The sequence below is a fragment of the Pleurodeles waltl genome, chromosome 9, assembly GCF_031143425.1.
Source record: "Pleurodeles waltl isolate 20211129_DDA chromosome 9, aPleWal1.hap1.20221129, whole genome shotgun sequence".
NCBI lineage: Eukaryota > Metazoa > Chordata > Amphibia > Caudata > Salamandridae > Pleurodeles > Pleurodeles waltl.
In genome coordinates, this window is record NC_090448.1 from 407,971,268 (window position 1) to 407,995,358 (window position 24,091).

Sequence of the window (24,091 nt, forward strand, 5' to 3'; positions counted from 1 at the left end):
TGCGAGTGCAAAACAGTGGTCTGCAATGCATGAAAGGCATTCGCAGACCACAAATGGGGAATCGCTAAAATTGCGATTTCTTGCGTTGCGACCTGGAAATTGCGAGTAACAATTTGCGATCTGCAAAATCCAGGTCGCAAGGCAATGCTGCAAAAAATCACAAATTGTGATTTTTCGCAGAATGGCCTTTCGCACATGCAAAATACCATGGACTGCAACCAGGTAGTAACTTGGTGCAAAATTTAAAAATGCATTTAAAATGCATTTTTAAATTGAACATGTAAAGCATGCATGCCCTTATGGCATGTATGTACTTTACATGTCCCCTAAAACATTTTTGGGGTGCAGCAGAGGGGGCCATAGGCCCCCAGCACCCTGGGGATTTGCATTTCCAAAATTGCGATTTCTGGTTCAGAAATCGCAATTTTGGAAATGCAAAAAATACGCAGCTATGAGCCAACAGGCCCATAGCTGCCAATGGGGCCGGTATCGCCGTTTGCGATTCGGTAATAGCATTTGCGATTTTTAAGAAATCGCTATTACCGAATCGCAAATGTGATACATGGCACTTTGCGAGTTGGTAATAGCGATTTCTTAAAAATCGCTATTACCGAATCGCAAAGGGCCGTGATAATACATCTGGCCCTCTGTCACCAAAATGTGAGGAAAACGTGTTTTTTTAGCCAAATTTTGAGGTTTGCAAAGGATTCTGGGTAACAGAACCTGGTCAGAGCCCCACAAGACACCCCATCTTGGATTTCCCTAGGTCTCTAGTTTTCAAAAATGCACAGGTTTGGTAGGTTTCCCTAGGTGCCGGCTGAGCTAGAGACCAAAATCTACAGGTAGGCACTTTGCAAAAAACACCTCTATTTTGTTTAAAAAAATGTGATGTGTCCACGTTACGTTTTGGGGCATTTCCTGTCGCGGGCGCTAGGCCTACCCACACAAGTGAGGTATCATTTTTATCGGGAGACTTGGGGGAACATAGATTAGCAAAACAAGTGTTATTGCCCCTTGTCTTTCTCTACATTTTTTCCTTCCAAATATAAGAGAGTGTGTAAACAAGACATCTATCTGAGAAATGCCCTGTAATTCACATGCTAATATGGTCACCCCGGAATTCAGAGATGTGCAAATAACCACTGCTCCTCAACACCTTATCTTGTGCCCTTTTTGGAAATACAAAGGTTTTCTTGATAGCTATTTTTCACTGTTTATATTTCAGCAAATGAATTGCTGTATACCCAGTATAGAGTGAAAATGCACTGCAGGGTGCAGCTCATTTATTGGCTCTGGGTACCTAGGGTTCTTGATGAACCTACAAGCCCTATATATCCTGCAACCAGAGGAGTCCAGCAGACGTAATGGTATATTGCTTTCGAAAATCTGACATTGCAGGAAAAAGTTACAGAGTAAAACGTAGAGAAAAAGTGATGTTTTTTTCACCTCAATTTCAATCTTTTTCTTTTTCAGTTGTTATTTTCTGTAGGAAACCCTTGTAGGATCTACACAAATGACCCCTTGCTGAATTCAGAATTTTGTCTACTTTTCAGAAATGTTTAGGTTTCTGGGATCCAGCATTGGTTTCATGCCCATTTCTGTCACTGACTGGAAGGAGGCCGAACACACAAAAAATTGTAAAATTGGGGTATGTCCCAGTAAAATGCCAAATTTGTGTTGAAAAATTTGGTTTTCTGATTCAAGTCTGCCTGTTCCTGAAAGCTGGGAAGCTGGTGATTTTAGCACTGCAAACACTTTGTTGGTGCCATTTTCAGGGCAAAAACCACAAGCCTTCTTCTGCAGCCACTTTTTCCCATTTTTAAAAACAAAATGAAATGTTCACTGTATTTTGGCTAATTTCTTGGCCTGCTTCAAGGGAACCCACGAAGTCTGGGTACCTCTAGAATCCCTAGGATGTTGGAAAAAAAGGACGCAAATTTGGCTTGGCTAGCCTATGTGGACAAAAAGTTATGAGGGCCTAAGCGCGAACTGCCCCAAATAGCCAAAAAAAAAGGCTCGGCACAGGAGCGGGAAAAGGCTTGGCAGCGAAGGGGTTAAGAGGACGGCTTTGAGCTCCGGCACATTTTTTATTTATAAATTAAGCACTGAGCTGGGTACTATGAGTAATGGAGTGAAATGGCGTGTCCAATGTGTGGAGCAACTGCAGCATTGTAGAAAAGCATACTGAGAAGAAGTAACTACAAACCGGCTCCTCTTGTAGAGATCTGCTGGCGGAGGGAAATCAGATAACCCACCTGACGCCAGTAGCAGAGTTCCCCACCTCTGATTCACAGTGAATGGTGGTTCCATGAACCTTGGCATGAAAATGTCCTCTCTCTGGGTTGAAGTGGCTTTGTCCTGGCTTGGCACTGCTGACACTAGAGGATCCAGCTGCCATCATCTATTCTTTTTCCACAGTTGCTGGAGCAAGTCAGAAAGGACTAATTACCCTAGCAGTAGAGGAGACTTCTCTAAAGTTCTGGCTGCATAACACTGAATCTGATACTTCAAGAAATGTATATATGCAGTAAGAAAAAACATAGCGACCAATCTCATTTCATTGGAGATCTCTACAGCGCCTAATAATTATTTTTTCCTGCTCCTCTCACACTGGCAGTTTTTTGTACGAAACAGGTGTGAAATCTGTAATGCCATTACCACTTGTTTTATACATTTCAGTTTTGTCCAATGAAGGGCCTGTAAATAATCCCGGCTGAAAACACTCATAAGCATGAAAGCAAACACGCCATTATCACAGTATTTGGATGGGTTCATTGTCAACTTCAGCTTTGAAGCTCAAACAATTCATCATCGAGGGCAACAAATAAACAACCAGCATAACGTCTAGATTGTCTGTGGTAATGTCCATTATTCTTTTTCTTTCAGGCAACGTTCCCTAAAAAGTACCTCTCCTTTTCGATTTCTTTCTTCGTTTTTTGGGTTTGTTATCTTTCTTTGAATATTCCTCTCCTTGTGTAAAATGTCTGGGAAGAACCTCTGTAAGGACTCTTTTCCAGAATACTTCCTGTATCAAAAAAACTCACAACTGTCCTTCAACCCTCTTTGGAGGCAGCTGGTAGCTATTCTATCTAGCACCAGATTCTTAATCTTTTGAATATTCCCCAGGCATCAGACTGGACCCAGAAACTTTTCTTCTGCATGATTGAAAGTGGCACCTTGCAGCTCCACACGGACGTCTTTCTGCTCCAGAAATTAGGTACCCTCCTTTATAGAGGCTTTTACTGCAAGCTGATGTCTGTTGCTTTTGAGACTGTCCGCATCCCCAGATGCAGAACTCCAAAAGCAAATTGATAGACAGTGTGCAGATTCCTATACTTGGGATCTTATTAAAGAGTAGAGTCGAATAACATAATAGGGAGGGTCAGCATGGAATCTATAGTTATATAGAGTCTAAACAAGAAAGAGCGTTACCAGGGTAAGTAACTTGTTCTTCTGACAGAGATCTATAGCCACAGATTTCTCAACTTTTGCATACATATCAAAGCAGTGCCTGTGTGGAGGTGGGTCTGTGAGTGGACTCAAACCAGAAAGTCCTGCAGGGCCTCTCTCATCGAACCTGACTGTCCAGACAGTTGGAGAGACGCCCATGTAGCTGCCTGGCAAAGGCCTAAGACAGGGACTCTGCATGCTAACTCAGTGGTACCAGCTTTGGCCCTGGTAGAATGAGCATGCAATCCTTCTGGAGGTTGCTTTTTTGCCAGTGGGAAGAACATCTTTATGCAGAGCATAATCCAACATAATCTCTTCTGTACTGCCTTGCCTTTGTTCACTTTAGAAAACTCCCAAAAAGAGAACATTGTCCACCCGGTGTTCTTTGGTATGATCTATGTAGAAGTTGAGCTTTCTTTTGAGGTCTAAACGATGGAATCTCTCCTCCTCAGAAGGGTGAGGTGGAGCATAAAACGCTGGCTGGGCGATGGTTTGTCTGACGTGGAACAGCATAACAAATTTCAGCAGGAAGAATGCCAGAGTCCAGTAAACCAGTTTGTCTGGATAGAAGGCAGTATATGGTGGACTGGAACAAAGAGCCTGAAGCACACTCACACACTGTGATGAGATGATAGTGGTGAGGAAAGCAGTCCTAATGGTAAGGAGCCTTAGGGTACAACTGTGAAGTAGCTGGAAAGGAGTGCACATCAGATAGGTCATGACCAGAATAAGGTCCCACTGAGGCGTGTCAAAATGAGAATGGGGAGACATATGTTGAAGCCCTTTCAGAAATCACTTCACAACCAGTGATTAAAACAGTGAGGGCTAATTTTGGCAACCCTAAGAAGACAAAAAGGGCTAAAAGATAAACATTAACTGTGCTCAAAGTAAAGCCTTGCAAGCCAGGTGAAAAAAAAACAGAACGTCAGATAACGTAGCCTGAAGGTGATCAGTCTGGTATGTATGCACTAAGCCACACATTTGTCCCAACAACAGACACATAAGATGACATCAACCATCTCCAGAGGAAGGTTGAAGGTAAACAGCGGTCACCACTATATCTCCACACATGAAGTTGGAGAGTACGAAGGCCCAGGTGCAGAACACTGCTTTGTTGCTGTGATAGCAGCTCCACCCAGAAGGGCAGCATGATTAAAGGACATATGCTCAAGCCCAGGATTTCTGTATACCAAACTTTCCTTGCCCCATCCGGAACCACTAGGATGACTTGGGCGTGGTCTGTCCTGATCTTCTTGAGAACTCTGAACAAGAGAGGTGTCATCCATAAGGCACATAGGAGTTCCGAATTCCACTTGATGCAGAATGTAAATCCAAGAGAGAGACGCATTGGGAACTCCAATGTGCAAAAGTGCTGACACTCTGCATTCCACCAGTGAACTACAGTTAAAGCCAAGGTTATCCTGATTCACAGGAGAGACCTTGTGCTACCTCCAAGTGTAACTGCCATTCGTGACAGGCTAGGTGTCGATGGCTGAGCTCGTCCAACCTGATGTTCAAGGATCGTGGCAGGTGGTTCACCACTAGGAAAATCCTTGGTGGTCCAGTCATTTTCAGAGGTGCAAGGCCTTCTGGCACAGGATTTATGACCCCTCCCTGCCTGTGTGTTGCAAAGTCGCATGGCAGTGGTGCTGTGAGTAAGTACCTGTACCAGCATCCCTTTGATGGATGGCAGGAAGGCTTTCAATGCTAAGCGGATGGCCCTCAGCTCTAGAAGGTTGATGTGAAGCCAGGATTCCACCAGAGACCAGGGGGCCCAGATTTCCACCTCTCCCAGATAGCCACTCCAACCCAGAAGCTTTGCATCAGTCACCACTGTCAGCTCTGGGAGGGGAAAGGAAGAGGGTTCTGCCATTGACCGAATCACGGTCCAGCAACTACCACTGCAGATCTTTTGCAGTCTTCTCCGAAATCTGAGTGGGATCAGAGAGGTCCCCTTGATATTGGGCCTGCTGGTGCTTCAGATCCCACTGCAGAGCCTGCATATGCTACTTGGCATGCTCAATCAGAGACAAGGGCAAAAAACTGCACCATGTCTTGAATGGCTTCGATGAATGGGAGCGTCTGAGAAGGAGTCAGGTGTGACTTTGGCACGCTGATAGTGAACCCTTAAGATGATTGCAAGTTTGCCGTAGTCTGCATGTGGTTGATGACTACCTGATGAGAGCCTGCTTTCAACTGCCAATCATTGAGGTAGAGGAAGACTGGCACCCTAGACAGCCGAAGATGAGCTGATACCACCACCATCACTTTCGTGAACACCCGAAGGGCATTGCGAGACCAAAGGGGAATTGGAAATGCTTCTGTCCCACCACGAACCATAGGTACCACCGCTGGGCTGGCATGGGGGGAATATGAAAATAGGTATCCTGCAGGTCCAACACCACCATCTAGTCTCCATGGTCAAGGACAGATAGAACCTAGACCAGACAAGCATCTAGAATTTCTCCTATCCGAGGAAGACATTGAGAGGGTGGAGGTCTAATATAGTCCAAAGACCTCAGTCCTTCTTGGGCACTAGAAATTAGAGGGAATAACAACCACGTCCTAGATCTGAGGCTGGCACCCTCTCAACAGCCCCTTTGGCCAAAAGGCCTGCATGTCCTGCTGCAAAATGAAGAGATGCTCCTCCTTCAGTCATTGGGGGGAGAGTGGAAGGTGCAGCAGAGAAGAAAGGGATGATAGAGCATGAGCCTCGTAAACTATCTGTAGCACACACATGCCAGAAGTGATTGCATGACAACCTAGAAAGAGTTGCTAAGGGCCAGATGTAGGAAAGGATTTGCGAGTTGCAAACGGCAAATTTTGCCGTTTGCGACTCGCAAATCGCATTTTCCTATGCAGAAATGCATTTTGCGAGTCGGGACCGACTCGCAAAATGCATTTCCGAATCGCAAATAGGAAGGGGTGTTCACTTCCTATTTGCGATTCGCAGTGGTATGCAATACCATTTGCGACTGCATATGCGGTCGCAAATGGTGTCGCAGTTACCATCCACTTGCAGTGGATGGTAACCCACTCGCAAATTGGAAGGTGAATGGACCACATATTATTTTTTCAGGTTAGGTAGTGGTCCAAGGGACCACTACCTACCCTGAAAAAATACCGAAACTAAAGGTTTCGGATTTTTTTTAAGTGCAGCTCGTTTTCCTTTAAGGAAAACGGGCTACACTTAAAAAAAAAAAACTGCTTTATTTAAAAGCAGTCACGAACAGTGACTACAGCAGGCCTCCATGTTTGCGAGTGCCCATAGTCGGTATTGGGGGCGCAATTTGCGACCCACCTCATTAATATTAATGAGGTGGGTCTTTGCGACCCCATACCGACTCGCAGACAGTGTCTGAGACACTGTTCTGCATTGCAAATTGCGACTTGCAATTTGCGAGTCGGAAGGACTCGCAAATTGCAAGTCGCAATTTCCAATTTTGCTACATCTGGCCCTAAATTCTGTCTCCCATCGGGTGGCTGTGCTTTTACAAGGGCACGCTAAAGAGGTTTGGCAGATGGGGCTGCAGGGGGTGAGGATGGCAGATTGGGTGACATGCTGGCTATGGCCACGATCGCTAAACTGTTGGGTCCTCTGTGGGGGCTGGACAGGCTGGCAGTTAAGGGATGCCTCGTCCAAAATTGCGGAAAGAGCATTGGAACTGGTGTGGTTGGCGAGGGGGCATCAAGGCCCAGAAAGCGAGTGGTAGCCCTGCTCTCTTTGAATTCCTTGAGGGCAGAATCAGCCTTGTCTCTGAACAGGTGTATCCCGCCAAAGGGCATGTCCATCAGGGAGGACTGGATGTTTCAGAGAACCCAGCATAACGCAATCATGCATGGCGGCAAATAACAACATTGTGCAAATGGATCACCTGACGAAGCCACAACGAATTGTGGACTTGGGCACACCAAGACAATCCAGAATTGCTTGACCCAGGACAGGAAGAAGGTTGTCAGGTGTCCGGCACACCAGGGAGAACCTGTGTCATGGAATACCAAAGGGTTCTGGAGCAGTGCCCTAGCAACCGGCTGGCGTTGACAGAACGGAGGGCCAGGCTGGTGGAGGAAACTACCTGCTTACCACATGTTTCCATTCGCTTAGATTCCCTGTCAGGAGGAGTGGTTGGGAACACGTTTGGATTAGACTGACTTGTAGAGCCTTGTACCACAAGTCTCTTGGGAGAAGAGTACTGTGAAAGGAAAGCAGGGTTGCCTGTAGCACGGTCTGGAGCAGGAAGATGATGCCTGGCAATTTGTGGATTGACAGGGGATCAGGGCAAACTTTGGTCCGGACCCCTAATAAAGTGTCTGTTAGTGCTTCATTAAATGGGAGGAGAGGCTCAGCAGAAGTCTGTCCCAGTGCAGGCCCTCTGTAAGAACATTAGTTTATATCTCCATGGTGGGAAGCTGGAAGTTAAGAACTTCCGTCTCCCTATGCATAACCATAATGTAAAATACGGATTGCTCTGTGACTGGTCTGGGGAGAAAAAGGAGCCATCTCTGGATTGGTATCAATTACAGTACCTCCTGCAAGTCCTCATAATATCTGTCATCATTGTACATTGAGCGAACTCATCACCCTGTCATAGTCATTATCAGAGTCTGTGACAAAGAGGGAATGCAGAGTGGGCTGCCTCCCTTAAGGGGCCGGTATATCCAGTGAGGAAGAGAGGCCTCGGGTGTAATCAAGTGCAACTTCTATCAAGGTCAGAATGGTGCCAACTTGATGAAAGATGGAAAAATCGGATTCTCCTTCTTCGGCATTAACTGAGTTGGCATTGACATCAAAGCACCTGGGGCCGCCAGAGTTCTTGGGGCCAGAAGCAGGATCGAAATTGGAGTCAGAGGCAAGAAGGGCATGGAAGGTCCAATTGGCGCCACAGGAGAACCTGCCTGGGGTAGTTCAGATGGAGGAACGCCAGAGGGAGCCAGAAAGGATCCGAAGAGCCGGAGCATGGCAGCGCAAAACACGTTAATCTTAAGCGATGTCACATTCAGCCCCTGAAACTCGGGTTGTGTCAGCACAAGTTGTGGGATCGTCACCAAAGTTGGACGACTTTGGGTGCATGAATGAGAGGAGTGGAGCCGCACTTGCTCTTGCTCAGGAGAATATAAGTGGCATGAGGGAACAGAGCCCCACTTCATTTTCTTTTATTTCTTTCTGGATTTACTGGATGACTTGGAGTGTGACAAAGACCTACCTCTCGAGTAGCTTCGACGACTCCGAGAATTGAAACAAGACTATGAGTGAAACTTGGACATGGAATACAACTGGGAGCAGCCCCGGTGGGGAGTCTTTTTGTGTTTGGCAATTTAGAGTTTCACCTTGCATTCCGTGATGACCTTCTGCACAGTCATACAGGCCTTGGAGTTGTGGCCCGATCCCAGGCACCACAAGCATACATGGAGGGGTTCTGTCACCGGTATTTGTTTGCAACAGTCCCCAGCAGGGCATAAAATCTGTAGTTTTCTGGGGTGACATTACTTGCACCCTGGGGAAATTTTGAGGTGAAATGTCTCAGAATGTTCTGAAGGGAACTCTAGATCTGCATCTGGTGGTGCGGAAAGAAAGGAACTGACGTCAGTGTGGGGTTGTGGCACCCATACTGGCCGCACACATTTCTGAAGCGGAACAGCATTCCTGCGGAGCTATAATTTGCCACTTTCCAGAGCACTGAGGTACTGCTGAAAAACACCTGTGGAGTATTCAAAAGGTGATTCATCTGCAGCTTGAAGTCTCAACCAGAATGTACAGCTTTCACCAGTGTCGTTTACTGATATCCAATAATGAAATTCAGAAACAACGAGAATAACATATTATAGCTGACAAAATATTTTGGTCTATTGTCAATGGTGCCTGATTAGAAACCGTCATTTGAAAAGGCCCACGTAGCTACTCTACACGTACATCCAATAAGGTGGCATCTGATGTCTAGTCCCATGCAGCAGTAACACACTTTTGCAGACTTTTCCTGATCATTAGGGGGAAGAGGTTCTCCTGATCCATCTGCTCAGAGTGACTAAGGAAGGTTTCAGTCCACTGGTATTTATGCCAAATGTAACAAAATAAGAACCTTATTTGTGAAACTCAGATGTTCACTAGAAAGAAGTTGGTAGAGCTTTAGGTACATCTAAACACTTGCATATAGTAACCTTCTTCCTGAACATCAGCAATAACTTCATGTTCTAACTTACAGGAAGAAAAAATCCTTGGTAAAAAAGGAGCCTGTTTCAGAAAAAAAATGAATCTGGTTGAATTCTCAAATAAGGAGGAAAAGTAACGAGCAAGCCTAAATCTCCTAATCTCCCCACAGTAGTGATCACCACCAATACTACACCCTTCAACCACGACTATTCTAAAGACAAAGGAGTAAAGGGTGGTTGTTGAAGACCTCCAATGGTAAATCCCATGGAGGAAGCAAAGTGTTTCGCAGGGAATCAAGTAGACTGAAACCTTTAAGTAACCTATTAAGTCAGAAATATTTTCCTACTCTCCCACAGTACTCTAAAGTCTCTGATTGCTGCCCACTGGACTTTTAACACAGCCAACCCCAAATGAAAACCATTAAGGAGGAAATACGAAATCTGAGATGACAAGATAAAGGTTGCAACCTATATGATGTACATTAAATTTTAAAAGAAAACCAATGGTGCTCATGGGTTCTTCTAGTTAACACTGTTCTAAAGGACGGAACTGTTTCCTCTACCTCCAAAGATAATCTTAAACTCTGTCAACCTAGCCTTTCACTTCCCAGGCCACCAAGCAGAGGCAGGACAACTGAAGATATTATTGGTTTCAGACAGGAGAAAGAGAGAGGCTCCATGGAGGATTCACAAATAACTCCAATCAGAGAGGGAACCAAATTTGCCGGAGCCAATAATGAGACATTAAAACATCTTACCTCTCTTGGCATATTTTTACCAGGAGTTTTGGAATCAAAGGTGATGGAGGAAAAGTCCACAGAAGAACCACTTGATTGTAAATGCATCCATCCCTTAAGCAAGATTGCTCTGGAACCTTAAACAGAGCTTAGGAACTTCTAAATGTATTTGACAATAACGTCTAAGCAGAGGTTCTGAACATGTTGTATAATGTCATTCTGGTAACGCATAAGTACAAGGAAGAAGGAAACACTCAATTGAAGTGATCTGCCCTCCAGTTCATAACTCCCTGGATGTACAGTGCTACCAGGGAAAACAAAGCAGACGTATTTCGGCCCATTGAAATATCTTTGTTAGAGAAAGGGAGGCTGACAGGGGTGCCTTCTTTTACCATTGCTATTCACCCTGGCCATTGAACCACTGGGAGCATAGATACAGATGAACGGTCTGGTGCAAGAGCTGGATTGGGGAAATGGAGGTACTGGCCAGGTATCACTATATGCTAATGGCCTATTATTATATAACAGATACCCCCAGTGGTCAGTTGGAGAATCTTCGAGATACTTGAAAGATTCTGCAAGGTGTTTGTCCTAAAACTGAGATAAACCTTGCATCTGTCCACTGCTGGGAGGAGAACACAAAATGTCTAAGTTATAAACAATATGGTAAAGAAGCAGATAATCGGGTCTTATTTACACAGCCATAAAATTCAGATAGTGTTTTTGCAAAAAAAAACACAATTCAGATAGTGTTTTTGCAAAAAAACACACACATAAAGGAGTAGGCTAAACCTATGGCAATGTAAGAACTGTAGTTATTGTACTATACCCTCTCATCATATCCTTGAGGAGGGTTGTAGCAATAGGAGTTGATAGCATGAATCCTTTTGATAAGCAATCTGATGCAATTGTTACAATGGGTAGATAACTATATGTTATTTGGGTGCAGTGTTTTCTGAGGAATTTCTATTCTCAAAGTAGAGTTCAAGCTGCTTTTTGTCCCGGAAAATGGCCAGTATTATCAATCCATCAGAACTCCTTTACCTTGAAGAAGTCATAGCTTTGGCAGTGAAGGACCCAAAAAGAAATAGAACAGTAGATGAGGGAGGCCTGACAGATGTTTATGAAGCACACAGTTTCATGATCTCTGAATTGTTAGTAGTCTTAGAATCCTGGCGAACAGGGAAGTACATCAGTTGATGAGGAAATCTAGTGTATTGCTGTTGCTCACACTGGACAAGGGTAATAACGACTGTGGCTCTAATACGTCATATTACATGGCCAACACAGATGCAAAACGTCTTATGAAATACTGGGTGGGGCAGCTAGCTGTGGAAATGTCATAGTAGTTCCTGATAACCAGGCTGAATGTTTTCCAGGATGCAGCAAGCCATCAAACTTATACAGGCTGCTTTTGAATTTGGATGGAATTAATGGCCATGGTCAGTGCTGGAATGAAAGTGGAGCCAGTCCGATCCCAGATCTGGCAGCTATTACTGACCTGGTTCAGGGAATATGCTGAAATGGTCCTGGTGTAATCTGACAACACTGGGACACAATTCAGCAATGCCTGCGTGTTATCTGCTTTCTGTTCAGAGAAGCAAATTGCAGTCAGTGAGGGGGCTTTTTCACTTTCTGTTCCAGCTGGGCCCAAAACATAGGTCAAATTTGAAGGGCCATCAGCCCTTCTTTTGTTATTGTATAATCTTGGCTGAGACCTATCTGCAGCCTTAGACTTAGACGCTAAGGGAATTTGGGAAAAATTACACACCACTTGTTATCACTTCACAAGTACTTAGGAGAACCTATGATATGCAGTGAGGTTTTTAACTTTCTACAACACCCTACATGCAAGAGATATGCATGCTCTGAAAGAATGTCAGATGTATCAGTATCTACGACTATTTAGACAAATAGCAATTTAAATAGCACTTACTTTTTTTAATTGAATACGTGTATAGTGCTACTCAATCTACTGTAGGGTGTCAGAACGCTTTACATATTAAACACATTAAACATTGACAATGAACCATAGAAATGTTTAAATCAATGTAAATGATGTTTCATAAAGCAAAGAGGGTTTCAAGGAGTAGGAGTCACACATCTTTTCTGGTAGGGATTATATGCTAAAATGGCATGGCTAGGAGAAACAAAATTCAGAATTAAAAATGTAATGGAGGGTTTGGGATTGTTTGCACTGATAAGACTTTATTCCTAGCCAAAGAATCCATTTTAGTGGCCTTATAATAACAGATTGAAGAAAACAATAAGGTTCTAAATTCAGGTCTTGCAGTTTGCATGCCACTCCTTGATGCCTGTTCATAACTCACTGTGCTATATTAGAAGGATTGCAATTTGCAAATTTACGAACTGAAAGCAATAACAGGATCTCTGTGCCAAAAGCAGAGACCCATTTACCTGTCTGCATAAGATAGTAATCTGGCATCTGCAAGTTACACAGTGTGCTTTGCAGGAGACACCATAACCCTCCATGCTACTTTATGAGTCAAACCTGTGACTAAACAAAACACACCTCTCTCCAGCAAGTGGTTTAACCACCAGAATTATTTTACCATTATTATAATCCCCTGACAGTTACTGGGTACAGAAAGCTCTCTGCACAGGGCGCCTTAACCCCATAAGATATTTTAAAATGCAGCCTTTGCAATCAATTACGCTAGAACAGATTTACTGTCATGTTTCTCTTGGTTGCAATTTCTCTGTGACCGAGTTTTGAAAAAAGAAATGTAGAAATTCATTGTCAGACTTCTTTTCATGACTTTTTCTTGTCACATCTTGCCCACCCCCCCGTCCCCAACAACACCACCCCCTCGACTCCTCCCGCCCCAGCTATGGGTTCCCACAGTTAGGTTTTCCAATTACAGCATAGCCCATCGTGTCATTATACGTAACTTGCTTGGACCCCAACATTGCTTTTGATTGTGCTGATTAGGTATCCCTGCTTTGACTCTGCAGTCTTTTGTCTGGGCTTAGAATCGCTGAAGTTGGTTTAAACTACAATGCTCATACCTTAGCTATAGACAAGAGAAATTCCTAAGATCAGAAATCTGGTTGAGCTAAGAGTGACTTCCGGCAGGGGTAACCTCAGCTACCTCAAAATTCTGCTAGTTATTAAACTATGGTCACCTGTTCCGCGACCGAAGTTTTGCCAAGAGAAATTCACTGCACGCCGCAGGCACATTCTCTCTGTACATGCCAACATGTTTTTTGCTGCGCGTGAACAATCCCGGATACATTCCCTGAAATGTTACAGTCTACCGAAGAGCCTTTGTTCTGATCTGTCTCTGTCCCTTACTGAGCTGTAATGCTGGCATGTCAGATTTATCCATCCAAGTATTCAGTAACTCTTTTCAATACTTGGTGATAGCAGTTTGTACATCACCATGGCCACCCATCTGAATGTGGAAAGTAGCACGGTCTGCAATGTTACTGCTACGGGTATTACTATACACTTTCTAATGCGCGCCAATGCCCGCTCCAGACTCATCGCCGAAGAAGTGTAATCAACTTCTGACACTCTTATTCCCGGGAATACGATGCGCTGCTGACTCTCTGTAAATTACAGGTCACATAGGCGAACGGTGGGCTAAGACACCCCGAACTCAAATGCGTTCCACCATTTTCAGTCGACTCCCTCTAAAAACCGGGATTTGGGCTAAATTTCCCTTAATCTGCCGGGCAGCTGGTGAAAATCCGGGACGCCATGTCACCCTACTGCGTGGCTACAGCAGACCGCGAGGTGGTGGGATTGGGCGTTATTAGATCGAATGGCGGCGAACTGGTCTTCCTGCTCCTCCCGATCAAAAATGTCACCCACATCTGAATGGTATTGAGGGTAGCTCGAGCATGGCATTTGACATTTGTTGAGGTTTTCAACTGCGTGCAAACAAATTGTTTTTAAAGGTTCAGTGAGATCAAGAGGTAGAAATAGGTGGTACTTGGGACTGGAACATCAGAAAAGATTGTGGATTTAGTTCTGCATCTGGCGCTGAGACATTCCCAAGAGTTTAGCATAATTCCTTTAGCATCTTTCATTCTGCGTTGGATTAACTAAGAGGTTGGTGCTTTGTTGCTAATGTGTGTTTGGAGTGTACTAATGTGCGTCTGTGTCCATGTGCTTCTGGTTCTTTAGGTGTCCAGGTACTGTTCTGTTTTTGTTGGTAATGGCGTTTGTCTTGGCATCCATTTCTGTGTATTTACTTGATGGGCTTGGTTTGTTTGTACCAACTTTTGGGGCTCATGTGCACTCTTGGCTGCATATGTACCCGATTCGTATTTGTGCTTGTGTGACTATGTTGACTGTTTGCCCTTCTGATCTTTATTTACCTTTCCATTTGATGTGTTGGTCTTATTTTGGTATCTGTAGGAGCGAGTGTGTTGGTTTTTCGTTAATGGGCCTGTATGTTTGTTGTGTGTGTGTGTTTTTTTTTCTATTCGAGTATATAGCTGTGGCTGCATACTTCTGGAAATGAGTTTGTGTCAGAGTAGAAGTTTCGTCTGTGGTTGGTTGTTCGTGGGTTGCTCTAGGCAATGTAGGTCTATTGCTGTACTTGTTTTTTAGTAGACGAACATATTCCTTTAGATGCAAGGAACTCAGGTCAAATGTCATTAAGAAGCACAAGCATTAAATCTTCTAACATTCTGTCAAAAGTTGAAGTCGCTGGAATTATTTTGTCTATTTAATTTTTAAATTAATGTCCACTTGGATGCCCACATTCAGATATTGAATTTCACTTGTCCATTTCTGTGCACTGAAGTGTCCTCCAAAGAAAGTAAATCCTGCATTACACCAATGATAGAGGAAGCCAATTTTGACGAGTGTGAGTTTTTCAGAATCCTGTACCTTATCATTGCAATCTGACATGGACGAACACAAAACAGAAATAGCTCTGCTCACAAAGACTACAGCCTTATTGCAGGTTAGGCACAGTGGTAATTACTGCATGCCAGGGTAAATAGCAAAATATTTTACCTAGCTGACTTTTTTTTTCATGCGTTAAAAAACGTGATATTTAGCGCAATTGCTAAACACCACCTGTCTATAACTGCGCTATTTAATGAATGCGCTATTTACCATGTCATATTTACCATATTTGAAAACTAACACATGGTAAATAACACCCAATTACAAGTATGAGAGGTCATTGAAAGCCAGTGGAAAATACCACCCTAAAATACCTGTAATCAAAAGCTGGTGGTAAAAATTCCTGGAAGTGTAGGGAATGAAAGAAAAGCTGTAAAACAATACAAAAAAATTCCACAACCAACACAATAATGCAAAAACACAGTACACGCGCTGTTTGATCTGAAAAAGACAAAATCTCACACAACTGCACACACGGCCAGACCTACATAAACAGACACTGACAGGTGAATTTCTCACAGGTTGATTGCTGCAGTGTACTCTTTTATTCTGCAGGACACCACCCTAGATGCAGCACTGCTAGGCCACTAATCGCTATGCCAGTTTCAAGTTCTGCTACGACAAACCATGCAGCATGATGATGGAAACCAGGCCACCAATCAATGACCTCAAATGGTGCAGCAATGTAAGATAGGAACCAGGATTGACAAAATAAAGCTGTAACCTAAACATGCGAGTCAACTTGAGTTCCAGAGAATACACCAGCCAACACATATTTTCACCATTACTGATACCCTGGAGCCCAACATAGGTATCCACTACATCCCCCGGCTCAAAAGCTAGCAGCATGATTTCCTGACATCCTAGGATTTCACTTGTACAATTGGTTTCCTAGAACATGTGTACTGAAACCATAAAATGAAGCCCATTATATGCAAATTCTGTATGATGAGGATCTGTCTATACTGAACAGGTGTAATAACTGCTCTAGAAGAAACTGCAATGTCATGGTCCTGCCGAGAAGCAATATTAGTCATACTGTGGAAACACATCACCCTTAAGGTTCTGGGCAGACAAATCAACCCTTTATCATAAAGATTATAATGCATTGTTTATTATAGTCCTATCTTAATGCATGTTGGAAGCACCAACTTCACAATAATCCATCATCAGCTGCTTAATTTGCAGATTTTAACAAACTTGCTTCTAGCACAAATGGATCACAATTTACAAAAAACAGAGTGATGACTGGCACAGTACTATAGTGTGTGACCTTAGTGGGATGGGTTATGCCCAGACATGGGTCCTGTGCAAGGTGTGCCACTTGAATCCAAGCTTTACCTAGCAGATGAGCCCTAACTAGGGCGAAAACAGTCCAGGCCTGCTTCTGTTCCGGTTCAGGGAAGGCCAGGCCTGGCAGTTCGGAATGGACTGTTTCTACTGGAGCAGGCTCAAGACTGATTTGCACATAGCAGGGTTCACTCTGAAGTGGCATGGTGTGCAAATAAAGATCAAATGGGATGAGGCCCAATTAATTACCAGTGGCTGAAATCAACTCAAGCCTTCCATCCATTATTTTTTTGTATACTTTAGTGTGTCACACAATCGATGGCCTTCACAAAGATTGACTTGTTTCCAGACAGTTCATTGCATTATTTGGGTTTTAATCTGCTACCTTTGCCCTAGGTTAAAGAGAAAAAACGACAAAATAAGTAATGCTATCACAAAATGTACTTTGTTATGCTACATAATTTGCGTTTTGTTGCATAATTTATCAACCCTGCAGCACTGGTCCTCCCCATCATATAATTTAAGCGGCACTGCCAATAAAAAGGTAAATCTGTTCTGTACATTGTTGGCACTAAGCAATCAATTAATGCGCTATAGGCGACAGTGATACTTAGTGGAAATAGTGTGTCCGTGAAGCAGTAATTCCTAGTGATAAATCAGAGTATGGCATGCACAACAAGGGTGCGTGGTGCCCTAAGTATGACATGCAGTGTTTAATTTGTTAACAAACAAAAAAGAGTACTGTAGCCAAAGCTTTTCTTATGCCCCTGCCGTCAGCCGTGCCAGAAAATGGGTTGTCGATTATCAAGGGTGCCTTGTTTAGATTCCACCTACTCTCTCTTCTACCACCCTACACATCGTGTCTCTTTAGCAGGTCAACTTTACAAGGCGCCTACGAGCTCCAGATCGCTGCACATAATTCATATCCAGAGCAACATAAAACTACGCGCATTTAGACTAGGAACGGCTTCAGGCCAGACCCAGAGATCACTTACACCACAAGAAGCGAAGCATCGACACACGACGCACAAGAGCGCATGTGCCTGTATCACAGCAGGGGCACTTTTTCACACACCGTCCCTTCTCGCTCGTCAGTGTCGCTTCCGAGCGGATGGTTTTATTAATTTTTTTCTGGCTTCAAATCGGTACAAAAAAATCCTTAGCAACGGAGGTTTCCATGGGAACCGACGGCAATGGTGATGCTGTGTGTGTAGGCGCTGAGACAAATATCGAGGTGGAAATAACACTCGAGCCGAGGTGTCGATCTAACCTGGGCCTGAAGTAGCCGCAGCGGGTATTTTACATTGAGCTGATGAGCACAAGACGGCTGATAAACAAAAAGAGAACCCGAATGTGGCACTTCTGGGGCGACACCGTTGCTGGTTTTAAACAAAATTACATGTTCTTCTCAACTTCGCCCCCCTCCCCCACGAAATTGGAGGCGAGTTTATTATTGCGTTACATGCGGATCGAGATCCGTCCCGCACACACACAATGGTAATAAATAGAATTTTACACTGTGTGCATGTGAATGTATTCTATGTGTTTTTTTGTGTTAAAAATGTTATTACTATACAATGCATGAGCATAATATGATTGAATAGGTCAGTGGGCATCAAAGCATTTTACAAATGAAAATAGGCTGCACATGGCAGTGAAATATACGTGTATATATATATATATATATGTATGTATACTCAATAGCAAGTGCAAACCATATAACAATTGAGTCTAACAAGCATACAGAAAACTGTAAGACTAATAATTGTGTATAGAGGAGAATGTGTCGCGGGCCAATTACAGTAGTGGCAATACAACGGGTAGAGAATATACAAGAAATGTGCAGTCAGAATGTCAGAGGCGGTTGTAAGAGGGAAAGGTGCTGTCCCTTTGGTTCAGGTTACAGAATTAACTCCCACCGAGGTTTTATCGTTGTCGGTGGATCTCCAGAGCCTGAACCGAACAGAGAGCTACTGCGTCTTCTGGTAAGGGTCTGCCTGAAGTGGTAGAGCATGTTGTACAAGGTTGGCAAAAAGAGAAACGTGAACAAAGATTTGCAGCCTTGTTGGAAAGTATCACCTGAAGAGGTGCCTTTGAAGACCAACTTGTAATTGTGAGATGTCTTGTTTGTCCCTCCTGAGACTGCTCATAGTAGGCCAACAGAGACAGCTCCCATAAGACCTAAGGCATGATGATATCTACAAAGAAGAAATTGTGTAAAACATTGGTGGCCATCGATGGATGGTAGTGTGGATATGCTTGTAAATCAGTGTAAGGAATGAAAACATTGTGCATGGAAAATGCGAAATTTGTCTTTCACTTAGGTAGAGCAGTGGTTCCCAACCTTTTGACTTCTGTGGACCCCCACGTTATCATGATTGAACCCAGGGACCCACAGTGAATCATTACTGGAACCCACCCCCCAATTGACTCATTACTGAAAGCCGGGGACCCCGACCAAAACGTTGCTGATGATTTGAAACGCAAAATAATACACAAAAAATACAGAAACAAGCATTCAGCAAACACATACACAAATGAGGACACATTTTATTTAATTATCAACAAATATAAATAAAAAAAATAAAACATTTAGTTTTTATAAGAAAGTAGGAGCTTTTCTAAATTCAATTGAAGTCACACATTGTCCATACAATATTCTGTTTGACGCACCTGCATTGCTCCCACGAATCAATCTGAGGATACTAATTTAATATTTGCTATCCAATTTGAAATTCCTTGACAGTTACAGTACGTTAAAAACATTTCAGTTGTACTTTTAGCCACTTTATTTACATGCACTTAATTAATCCGTTAATATTATTTAATTTTCTAAACAATCGCGGACCCCCTGAGGAGGCTTCCTGGACCTTCAGGGGTCCCCGGACCACAGGTTAGGAACCACTGATATAGAGCTTCCTCACCAACCTTGAGGAAAAACTTACCCTGAATTTTGCCGGTTTTATGAATATTTTCAAAGAAGGAAAGGTGCTGTTGGGCTACTTTTCCAAATGGATTGAGTATACCTCTCTGAATTTGGGAAACATTTTAGTGCTATCAATTTCTGCAGGAAAAGTACAGTAGTGTTCTGTTCTTTGAATAAACCTTACAATTGCAAATTTACAGTGAGGGATGTACTGATCTTTCATCATATTGCATTCAAGAGTTGGAATTTGTAATATAATTATGAGAAAATATAGCATCTGGGTCCAAATTAGTATAGTACTCAAATTCATAAAAATACAGTTTGAAAATAATAGAAAAGCTGCATGAAAAGTTTAAAATATATAGTACTGTATTACTAAAATAAATAATTGTTGGTCCATAGTAAATCCTGATCAGGGAACATAGTTTGAATAATGACATGGAAAAAAATATATGGAGAGAAAGGCGGATTAGTGAACAGGTTAATAGAAAGAATGAGGGTACAGAAACTGATGGACACAAAAAAGCGGAAAAAGGTAGAACATGAGACAGGGAATGTAAGCATTGTTTAACAAGCATTGGCAAAGAAAATAGGTCTTGTATATGCAGGAGCTATTGGCTTTGGCACTGTGTTTTAGCCATGTTGTACTCCAGTGTGGCTAAAAGCCAGTGGCGTGGTGTGGAGTAGGGTGAAGTAGGGGTGGATTGGAGTGGGGTGGATTAGGGTAGATTGGTGTAGAGTGAAGTGCAGGAAGAGTGAGGTAGAGTGGAGTGGATTGGGGTACATTTGAGTGGGGTGAGGTAGAATGGGGCAGAGTGAGGTATACTGGAGTGGAGTAGATTAGGCTGGAGTAGATAGGGGTAAACTGGAGTGGGATAGATCGGAGCAAGGTAGATTGGGGAATAGTAGATCGGATTAGGGTAGATTGGTGTGGGTAGATTGGAGTGGGGTGGATTGGAGTGGAGTAGGGTAGATTTGAGTGAAGTGGTATAGAGTGGAATGAAGTGGAGTGGAGTAGAATTTGGTAGAGTGGAGTATGGCAAAGTGGTGTGGATTAGATTGGAGTGGAGTGGTGTAGATTAAGTTAGAACGGGGTAGAGTGGAGTAAAGTGGGGTAGAATTAAGTAGGATAGATTGAGTTGGGGGAGATTGGCATAGAGTGGAGTGGGATGTATTGGAGTAGATTGGCATAGATTAGAGTGTGATAGTTTGGAGTGGAGTGGGGTAGAGTGGTGAGGATTAGATTGGAGTGAAATGGGGTAGATTAAGGTGGAGTGAAGTGGATTGGAGTGGGATAGATTGGGTGGATTATGGCAGGGGGATTGGGTAAAATATAGTAGCCTGGAGTGAGAGAGATAGAAGTGGGTTAAGTTGGAGTGGGGTAAAATGGAGTGGGGTACATTGGAGTGGAGTTGGATAGAGTGGTGTGGGGTATATTGGGATGGGTGGGGTGGATTGGATTGGAGTAGGTAGACTGGAGTAGGGTAGACTGGAGTGGGGTAGATTGGGGAGGGGTAGATTGGAGTAGGGTAGACTGAAATGGAGTGGGGTAGATTGGAGTGGGGTAGATTGCAGTGGGGTGGGGTAGACTGAGGTTGAGTGGTGTGGAGTAGATTGGAACAGATTGGGTATATTGGAGTGAGGTAGATTGGGGTGGGATTTATAGGGGAGGGGTAGATTGGATTGAGGTGGAGTGGGGTAGGTTGGATTGGAGTGCAGTGTGGTAGACCGGAGTGGGGTAGATTAGAATGAAGTGGGGTGGGTAGATTAGGGAACAGTGGTGTGTGATAGAGTGAAGTGGGATAGACAGGAATGCAGTCGTGTGGATTGGAGTGTGCTAGGCTGAAGTGGAGTGGGGTAGATTGTGGTAGATTGGAGTAGGGTAAATTGTGGTATAATGAAGAGGGGTAGATTGTGGCAGACTGTGGCAAAGTGGAGAGGAGTTGGATCCATTGCAGTGGAGTTTGGTGTAGAGTGGGTTCAACTGGCATGGAATGGAGTAAATTGGACTGCAGTGGAGTGGAGTAGATTGGAGTTGAATGGGGTAGATTGGAGTGAAGTTTGTTGAATTTGGTTACTTTGGAAAAGGGTGGATTGGGGCAGACTGGAGTGGATTGGGGTGGGGAAGACCATGGTAGAGGGGAGTAGAGTTGGGGAGGTTTGAGTGGAGTTTGGTGTATTGGGATGGGTGGGGTCAATTAGGTTAGATTGGGTGGAGTGGGTGGACTGGTGAGAAGTGGAGTGGATTGGAATGAATTGGGGTAGGGCGGAGTGGGATAGACTGGGTAGAGTGGAGTGGGGATACTGAATGGGGTAGATTCCAGTGAAGTAGGGTAGCCTGGATCATAGTGGAGTGAAGTGGGGTAGATTGGAGTGGATTGGGGTAGATTGGAATGGAGTAGGTTGAAGTAGAGTTGGATGGAGTGGCGTGGGATATATTGGGATGTGGAGGGGTAGATTGGAGTGGTGTGGAGTAGAAAGCAGTGGGGTAGACTGGAGTGGGATGAGTGGAGTGGGGTAGGGTAGGTTAGGTGGAGTGGAGTAGAATGGTGTAGATTGTAGCAAAGTGGAGTGGGGTGGGGTACATAAGGGTACATTGGAGTGGAGAAGGATTTATTGGAGTGGCTAGGATTGATTAGCGTGGGGTAGAGTGGTGTGGGGTAAGTGTTGCGTAGTGGAGTGGCATAGAGTGGAATGGCATGGAAGCGAGAGGTGTAGCGCATCGCATAGTGTCTTAGAGTGGAGTGGCGCAGTGTTGAATACGCACGTTAAGGTAGCACACTGCCGTTACAGACAACACATTTTCAATTGAAATGCCCATTACACTTGCACCGAAACACAGTTTTACTGCACAAATGATAATGTGTGCAAATGTCATCACCTAGAATTTATGTGTTTTGACCGTATTAAAAGATTTGTTTCCACCACACTTCAGAATTACAAAAAAGTGCCTCATTTGTACTAATTTTGATATAATCTGAAACAACATTACAGTTGATTTTTTTGTTGAGTGCTAGGAAAATAAACACCCTACACTCTCTTCTCTTACATGGGTACTCAGCAGGATTGTCACACAAATAATCTCACTTTGAAGTCAGAGAAAGAAAAATAAACACCAACCTTCCTGGAGGAGAGGGCCTGACATTTGACCTCTGTCTTTGAAAGCACAGCAAATATGACAAGATATGTCCAGGATTTAAAGGGCTATTAACAAAAAGCGAGTTTGTGGAAAAATACAGTAGACAAGGTTTGGGCTATGGGTAGGATGAACTCAACCTGGACAGGTTAAAGCAAATAAAGCTAGAAAATGTGAGTTACAAACCACAAGGCCAATGTTAGGCAACTAGAGAAGTGCATTCCTAGGTCAGCTTTCTGAATGTCCTCAAGATGCCTTTGCTCTCTGGTAAGCTTCAACCTAAATTTGGAAGATGGAACAGGGTGGGGATTGGACCTATCCCCTGTCCAAAAAAGAGAAGGACTGATGGATGATGGGGGCGTAAGGAACATGGGAGAACAAATAAGGTGAGGAAGAGGAATCTGGATGAGGGTAGCAAATTATAAGAAGGTAAATAGTGCCCTTCTAGTAAGACCAAAAGAGAATCAGTGTTCAAAATGAACTGCATTTTACACAATAAACACACGAAAAGCAATTAAATTAATTTCTTTCCACTAAATGCCATTCACCTTAAAAGGTTTGATTAAACAATTTACGTGAAACTGTTTCTCAGAACAGTTTCCACAAATTGTTTCCTTTATGAAATCACATACAACCTATAATAGTGGCAGACTAACCTAAACACGTTGTGATTTCAAAAGTTTCTAATTACAAAAATGTCCTTTCTTTTTTTTAGAAAAACAATGTTAGGAGATTAGGCATTAAATTGATTTTAAGGTTCTGACCTGGTAACATTTCGAAATGTGAAATTAGAAAAAAATAGCGAGAATTACAATGCTCGGATCAAACTTGGAGTGGACCAAAACGGGGAATCCAATGCACTTTTGTATGAAATAATAGTAAATTACAGTAATGACTGTCACATGGTTCCTAACTAAAAAGGGCCTTACCTTTCTTTTTGCTCATAGGCGGAGGAACGGACGGGTGTGGCCAGCAGTCTAGTGACCTTCTACAGCAAGCAGGGCCTCACAACAAGGACCACACATACAGCATCGTGAACATCCAGCTGGTGCAAGGAGGTGCAGAGCAAATGCTGTTTACCTCGGACCCAAGCACACCTGAAGATGGCAGCTGTCTGGAGCTTCTGGTCTTCTCAGACCCCACCGGGAGCCGACTGGACTGGTGCATCGAGGCCATGGGTCTGGTTGAGGTGGACAATGAAGCGAGAGAGGCTGCCCGGTCCCTGCTTCACCTGGCTGGGATCCAGTACTGAAAGGGGAAATTACTGTGATCTTTCATTACCAGTGACATTCAGCTTTCAGTATCTATCAGTCTCATGGAAATCCAAAATACAGTACGGCCAACGCACTCCTGAGGCCGACGGACACTGCCCAACGAAGACTGATCCTAAAATCCTCATGCCAAAGGCACGGGTGCTGTGCTGCCTTCTCACACGGCCAATAAACCCACAAACAGCAAAGTCATTGAGCATTATTGGGGTCCTGGAGAGTCACCTAAATGAGAGGATGATGATTAGAATA

At 43.7% G+C, this 24,091-nt stretch overlaps 1 protein-coding gene across 3 annotated transcripts in view; it reads left to right on the forward strand.

Moving 5' to 3' along the window:
* The window catches only part of LOC138259414 (forkhead box protein N2-like), a 210,328-nt gene extending 186,298 nt beyond the window's left edge, over positions 1-24,030 (forward strand). For all 3 annotated transcript variants that reach the window (XM_069207162.1, XM_069207161.1, XM_069207163.1), the window contains exon 5: positions 23,519-24,030. In XM_069207162.1, the coding sequence (XP_069063263.1) occupies positions 23,519-23,823 (305 nt within the window). In that variant the 3' untranslated portion in view covers positions 23,824-24,030. The remainder of the gene's footprint in view (positions 1-23,518) is intronic.
* The last annotated feature ends 61 nt before the right edge of the window (positions 24,031-24,091 follow it).